General features: G+C 41.9%; 1 protein-coding gene across 1 annotated transcript in view; it reads left to right on the top strand.

Moving 5' to 3' along the window:
* LOC143301603 (leucine-rich repeat-containing protein 72-like) overlaps positions 1–4,991 on the top strand; it is a 17,139-nt gene extending 12,148 nt beyond the window's left edge. The window contains exon 8 of the mRNA XM_076615997.1: positions 2,417–4,991. Coding sequence (XP_076472112.1) covers positions 2,417–2,582 — 166 coding nt within the window. The 3' untranslated portion in view covers positions 2,583–4,991. The remainder of the gene's footprint in view (positions 1–2,416) is intronic.
* The last annotated feature ends 2,083 nt before the right edge of the window (positions 4,992–7,074 follow it).

Raw genomic sequence — 7,074 nt, 5'->3', positions numbered from 1 at the left:
TTGTTTACCTGTATCAGACATCACTGCAGACGGGCGCAATAGCCGAGTGGTTAAAGCGTTGGACTGTCAATCTGAGGGTCCCGGGTTCGAATCACGGTGACGGCGCCTGGTGGGTGAAGGGTGGAGATTTTTACGATCTCCCAGGTCAACATATGTGCAGACCTACTAGTGCCTGGACCCCCTTCGTGTGAATATGCAAGCAGAAGAACAAATACACACGTTAAAGATCCTATAATCCATGTCAGCGTTCGGTGGGTTATGGAAACAAGAACATACCCAGCACGCACACCCCCGAAAATGGAGTATGGCTGCCTACTTGGTGGGGTAAAAACGGTCATATACGTAAAAACTCATTTGTGTGCATACGAGTGAACGTGGGAGTTGCAGCCCACGAACGCAGAAGAAGAAGAAGAAGACATCACTGCTCCTTTCCCTTCACGGAAGGTTTTTGGAAGTTTTTAACAGAAATGCTAAAAGCAGTTTCTAAAGCTTAGATCACATAACCTCTGAACGGGATAGTTAGACACAATCAGTTTTTTTGTGTTCTGTATTGGATTGGTTGGCTGATGAAAAGTGTTGACATGAAAGAAGAACATGCCTTGAGATCTAAATGAATTGAAAAGAAGAACGCTGGGCAATAAGACCGGTTGCAATTCCATTTGAGGACCTTCTTCTGCTTCTTCTTCTTCGTTCGTGGGCTGCAACTCCCACGTTCACTTGTATGCACATGAGTGGGCTTTTATGTGTATGACCGTTTTTACCCTGCCATGTAGGCGGCCATACTTCGTTTTCGGGGGTGTGCATGCTGGGTATGTTCTTGTTTCCATAACCTACCAAGCGCTGACATGGATTACAGGATCTTTAACGTGCGTATTTGATCTTCTGCTTGTATATACACACGAAGGGGGTTCAGGCACTAGCAGGTCTGCACATATGTTGACCTGGGAGATTGTAAAAATCTCCACCCTTTACCCACCAGGCGCCATCACCGTGATTCGAACCCGGGACCCTCAGATTGACAGTCCAACGCTTTAACCACTCGGCTATTGCGCCTGTCCAGTTGAGGACCAAATTTCACGGCAGCTGGTAGGACCTGTAGAAGACAGCTCTGTTTGTCACAAGATATTGATGGACTATGTGACAGCTGATGGAATGTGGAGCGGTGGTCCAGTAATAATGCATCCATACAGGAAGCGAGAGACTCTGAGTGTGCAGGATCGAATCCCACACTCATAAGAATTCCCCCCCCCCCACCCCCTCCACTAGACCTTGAGTCATGGTCAGGAGGCCAGTCATTAGGATGAGATGATAGACCAAGGTCCTATGTGTAGCATGCACTTAGCGTACATAAAAGAACCCATGGCAACAACAGAGTTGTCCCTGGCAAATTCTGTTTATAAAAAAAATCACATCAATAGTAAAACAAATACACCAGCAGATAAAAAAAACAAAAAAAACAAAAACAAACCCATATAAATAGACAGAATAAAGTAAAATAAAATAAATCAGAATTAAAAAAAAAAAAAAAGGGTGGTGGTGGTGCTGCACTGTGTCAGCGTGCTCTCCCCAAGGAAAGCAGCCAATATTTCACACAGAGAAATATCACAAAAAGTAATACAATACTGTCGTTCGTTATTTACCCATTTATTCCTATGTTGTGGGGTGTATCAGACTCATTTCTTGCTGAAGAAGCAGTTCTTCCTATGTGTATGTCATGTGTCTGTCGTACCTGTGTTCATATGTTGAGTAAGTTTTAGTTTTCAGTTTCACTTTCTCAATCGCACATCTTCTTCTTCTTCTTCTGCGTTCGTGGGCTGCAACTCCCACGTTCACTCATATGCATACGAGTGGGCTTTTACATGTATGACCGTTTTTATCCCGCCATGTAGGCAGCCATACTCCGTTTTTGGGGGTCAGTTGCACATCAACCCAAGACTGTATTCATGAAACATGGCATCAGAAACGACAGAGGCGCTTGATTCAGAATGAGTTTGAAAAGAAGGGCAATACAAGTGCTTGGAAGCAGTGCACAGTTTTTATGTTGATATGTTGTTTGTTTTTTGTTGTTGTTTTTTTGTTCTTTAGAGAGTGCGGATCTGTGGCACCCAAAAAGTCAGAATATAAGAGTTGCTATTTGCAAAGTGTGTTTATTGATTTACTTATTCACAGAGACAATTGGAAATATTAATTCCCAAATATGACTTGAAGGAATACCACAAAATCCGGAGAAAATCTTATAAAATAAATGGAGTTTAAAATGATTTGTTAAAGCTAAAAAAAATAAAAAAAAAGAAGGGGGTGGGGTGGGGGTGGGGGGGACTTCCTCTCTGTCCATGATGTACAGTGAAGGTTAAAAATATAAACTCAGAGGTTCAGTAATACTGAAATTTGTAAACTGAACTTGTTCATATTCCAGGACTGTGTGTGAGAACCCACAAGAGGCCGTGGATTCTCGGCGCCTCAAGAAGTCCCTGACGATGTACTCCAGCTTTGACTGGGGAAAGGTGCCCAGAATTCAGCAGCGTCGAACATCGGAGAATGTCTTTGGAAATCCAGAAATCATCACCCGAGTGTATCGCTAAATAATTGCGAGGGTCCTGTTTGAAAGATCAGACGTGGATGGTTTTCATGTATTTGTCTTCCAGTCATGAACAAATTTCATTCGTAGCATTGAACATTGGAAAATGTTTTTGGAAATCCAGAATTCGCCCCTCGAATGTATCACTAAATGATTGTGAGGGTGCGATTTGATAGACCACACTTGGATGGTTTTCATGTATTTGTCTTCCAGTCATGAATAAATTTCATTCGTGATTGAGTTTTAGTGTGGGGGATCATGGGAAGGGCCGAGGGGCTGTTGTGCTCAGAAGCATATTTTGAGTTCTTCCAGTGAGACGTTTCCTCAAGCGCTGACGACCTGTGATAAAGAACTTGTCAGTCTCTCTCCTTGGTAACTCTGTACTAGTCTTAAATGTGGTTTGCTGCATTTCTGTGGTGTTTTTTTTACAGAGATTGTCATTGTCATTGTCATCCTTCGAGTGACAACTACATGTATTGATGCAAGTTAGTCTGTACTCAGATGAGAGAGAAGGCTGCTTGTCTGTGCAGCTGTGTGTTTGAAACACCGCATACTGGTGTGAACCAAGCATGCATGAACCGCAATACAGAGCATGTATGTGATCATGTGTGCGTCAAAGTGAATGTGGATTGTGCGCTGAGTGAAAGAGGTGATAATACTCCTACAATGCCTCAGTATTAGGCCAAACTTAAGAATGAATATGCTTCCAAACTGAGCTATTATTTTTCCTCAATGATGTTTGTAATTTTGTACATATAATTGTAAAATATGTTTTGAGTATTTAGGGTTTTTCTTTTATCACTGAGTGATGTTTCTGCATACCTGAAATCCTCAAGAAGGAATAGTGGGCAAGGATCTTGCATTAATCATGCGCAATCAAGTGTTGCATCCTTTCTAAATGAGTGATTCACCGCACAGTGTTTATTGCACAAGCCCCAGCTTCAGGAAGACAGTGAGGGACTCTATGAATGTATGTGTGTGATTACATGACAGTGTGTGTGTGTGTGTGTGTGTGTGTGTGTGTGTGTGTGTGTTTGTGATGCTCTTAGTTGATTTGCATCTCCTTGCAGTGATGAATTATTTGTTGTTGTTTATTGACAGATAGTGATAACTGTGGCTGATGTTTGCAAATAATCTACCAGGGTACCGAAAAAGAAGATTGCTGACACAAGTCTTGTTTAGTGTTACCAAACAGTGAAGATAGCTTGTAGCATGTCATAATTGCACTGTAGTTCGTGTGTTAGTTTCTGCAGTAAGTGATTTTCATGAATGCCAGCATGGTGATTTGGGGGAAAAAAGCAAAAAGCAAAAAAAAAAAGCTGTTGTCACCTCAGACATGCGATGGTGTTCAGCAACAGTGCCTCTTGATGTTTATTTGAATGAAACACAGAGCATTGACATGCATTTCTGTACCTGTAGTCCATATATTTGACATGTAGGGATTCATTTGGAGCCACATGGTTTTGTCATTAATGTTTATGGCATCTAAGGGTTTGTCCAGTGTTAGTTTTGGTTTTGGTGTCATCTACACGCAATCAGTCTTTGCTCAAGTGGAGTCCACATACAATCAGTCTTTGCTGTGGTGTCATCCACTCACAATCAGTCTTTGCTCTGGTGTCATGCACACATGACAATTAGTCCTTGCTCTGTCTCATGCACACATCAATCATTCTTTACTCTGTCATGCACACACAACACTCATTCTTTGCTCTGGTGCAATGCACACAACAATCATTCTTTGTTCTGATGTCATGCACATAACAATCAGTCTTTTCTCAAGTGTCATGCACACAGCAATCAGTATTTGCTCTCGTGTCATGTGTCATGAACACAACAATCAGTATTTGCTCTGGTTCATGCACACAGCAATCAGTATTTGCTCTCGTGTCATGTGTCATGAACACAACAATCAGTCTTTGCTCTGGTTCATGCACACACAGCAATCAGTATTTGCTCACATGTCATGAACATAACAATCAGTATTTGCTCTGGTTCATGCACACAGCAATCAGTATTTGCTCTCGTGTCATGCACACACAGCATTTACTCTGGTGTAATGCACACAGCAATCAGTTTTTGCTCTCATGTCATGTATCATGCACACAGCAATCAGTCTTTGCCCTGGTGTCATCCACTCTCAGCTATCAGTCCTCATGGACAGGCAGTTTCATTGCATTCAGTACTTTTCAAGTAGTTTCTACAAACTCGGGTAGTGCACTGCTTGTGTTCTTGACAATGTTATGTTACCCAGACATGCTAACCATCCCAATTTTCCCATATTTGTTCCAGAAAACCATAAAAAGAAAAAAGATAGGCCGTCTGTTCACTCTTAGCCGCACAAACTTTGGCCAAGCAGAGCAAACCGGTTGATAGGCCTAGTTTGAATCAGTTTGACATGGTACAGTATATGACACCAAAATGGCCTTTCTGGAGAAGAAAACTTCGTGTGGTTGATAAATGATTTATTCAAATGACTGCAGTGGCATCTTAGACTTCCGTGTCGTTGATAAATGATTTCTTTAGATGATTGCAAAAGCATCTTAGACAAGCATGCCCCAGCGTTCAGCATTCTGTTAGAACTGGAAATTTAGAAAGGCCACGAAATGAATCGGCAAACCGACAAGACAATGAAAGAGAACACATGTGAGGACAACACTGAAAAGTTTTAAAGCAGCGACTAAGAGGATGTGTGCAGGACATAGCAGAAGGCAAAATCAGTGTGTGTTCCGTCTACAGCTGTGAATGCAACAAGCTTGGAACTACAGGACATACTCTACCCAGATGTGGAATCGTACTATTCCTAGATGTGGATTGTCGTGTTACTGATAATTTTGGATTGTTCCAGATTTTTGGAGGCTGTAGTTACTGATAGTCCAGATTCTCAGGGTAGGTGTGTCTGTGCTACCTCAGATTTTGTTTTGGTGAACATTTCCTGGCAGAGTAACATGACTCAACAGGTGGTGCTGGTGGAGGGGGAGGGGGGTGGGGCTGAAAAAAGCCCAAAAATTTGACAGGAGTTTTCAAAAGCTTAATTTACAAGAAGGTAGGGTGATGATTTTTAAAACTGTTAAAAGCATGAATGCACCCATAGTATCTCCCACGGGAGAGGAGTGGGTGGGTGGTTGGTGGTGGGGGTGGGTCTTAGTTAATCCTACTCTGATAATGTAGGAAATGTGATGTGTAATGTAGGAAACACCTGCGATATGTAATGTCCACTGATATCTTCGTAAACATTCATTCCCACCCCCCTCCCCCCTCATTTGTTGCTTTACCTCTGATCAGGTGATAATCTTGGAACATTCTGCATTTGGAAACAGAGCACTGAAAACATTGTCAGAAATCTTTTGTCCTTGTATGTTGTTGTAATTTCCAACTGTCTCTCCATGTCGATGTGATACACAAAAAGAATGGTCCTTGTGTAAATTGTGTCTTCACAACTAAACTTGTTAAATGAAACCTCACAGAGTGATCAAATCATAAATTAGATAATATGTGACGTGATCTGAAAAAAAAGACCGTACAATTTCCTGTATATAATTAAATGTTTACTTGGATTTGAAGCAATCCCATGTTTATAAACATTCAGATTTGTAAACTTGGTTATTTTGTACATAGAGCAATAAAATATAAATCCACACCGTGTGTGGTGTGTGTATGTGAGCATGCATGCCTGCATGTGTGTTTATAAGCGTGTCTGTGTGTGTGTGTGTGCATGCATGTGTGTTTATAAATGTGTGTGTGTGTGTGTGTGGTGTTTAGCATGCAGTACATGAATTAGGTGAATGGCGAGTGTACAGACCACTGCACAACATTACACAATACTGCGCTGTATAAAAATGATTATTATTATTATTCTCTATTAGCTAAAGTTTCTGGGGCCGAGGATCAATGTAAAAAGGAAGAAATATTTTCACAAATTTCAACTCAATCTTTGCTGAAGGAGGGAAGGTGTATATTAGAAAAGTCTTCAAAAACCGGTTTTCCACAAGAATCTTGAATCAAACTGTAAGGACTTGACTGTTGGAAACAGGTACCCATGTTCAGGCCCTGTTCTGCTCATGCCTTGATGGATACAAAATTCGCCAGGACACCTTAGGAACCCTGCTCACCTCTCAGTCACAACATTCATCAGTAAAGCCCATGACGGGGCGTAACAGCCGAATGGTTAAAGCATTGGACTTTCAATCTGAGGGTCCCGGGTTCGAATCACGGTGACGGTGCCTGTTGGGTAAAGGGTGGAGATTTTTACGATCTCCCAGGTCACCATATGTGCAGACCTGCCAGTGTCTGAACCCTCTTCGTATGTATACGCAGGCAGAAGATCAAATACACACTTTAAGATCCTGTAATCCATGTCAGCGTTCGGTGGGTTATGGAAACAAGAACAAACCCTGCATGCACACCCCCGAAAGCGGAGTATGGCTGCCTACATGGCGGGTTAAAAACGGTCATACACGTAAAAGCCCACTCGCGTATATACAAGTGAACGCGGGAGT

Source organism: Babylonia areolata, chromosome 27, assembly GCF_041734735.1.
Source record: "Babylonia areolata isolate BAREFJ2019XMU chromosome 27, ASM4173473v1, whole genome shotgun sequence".
Lineage (NCBI taxonomy): Eukaryota > Metazoa > Mollusca > Gastropoda > Neogastropoda > Buccinidae > Babylonia > Babylonia areolata.
This window is presented reverse-complemented; position numbering and strand designations above follow the sequence as displayed.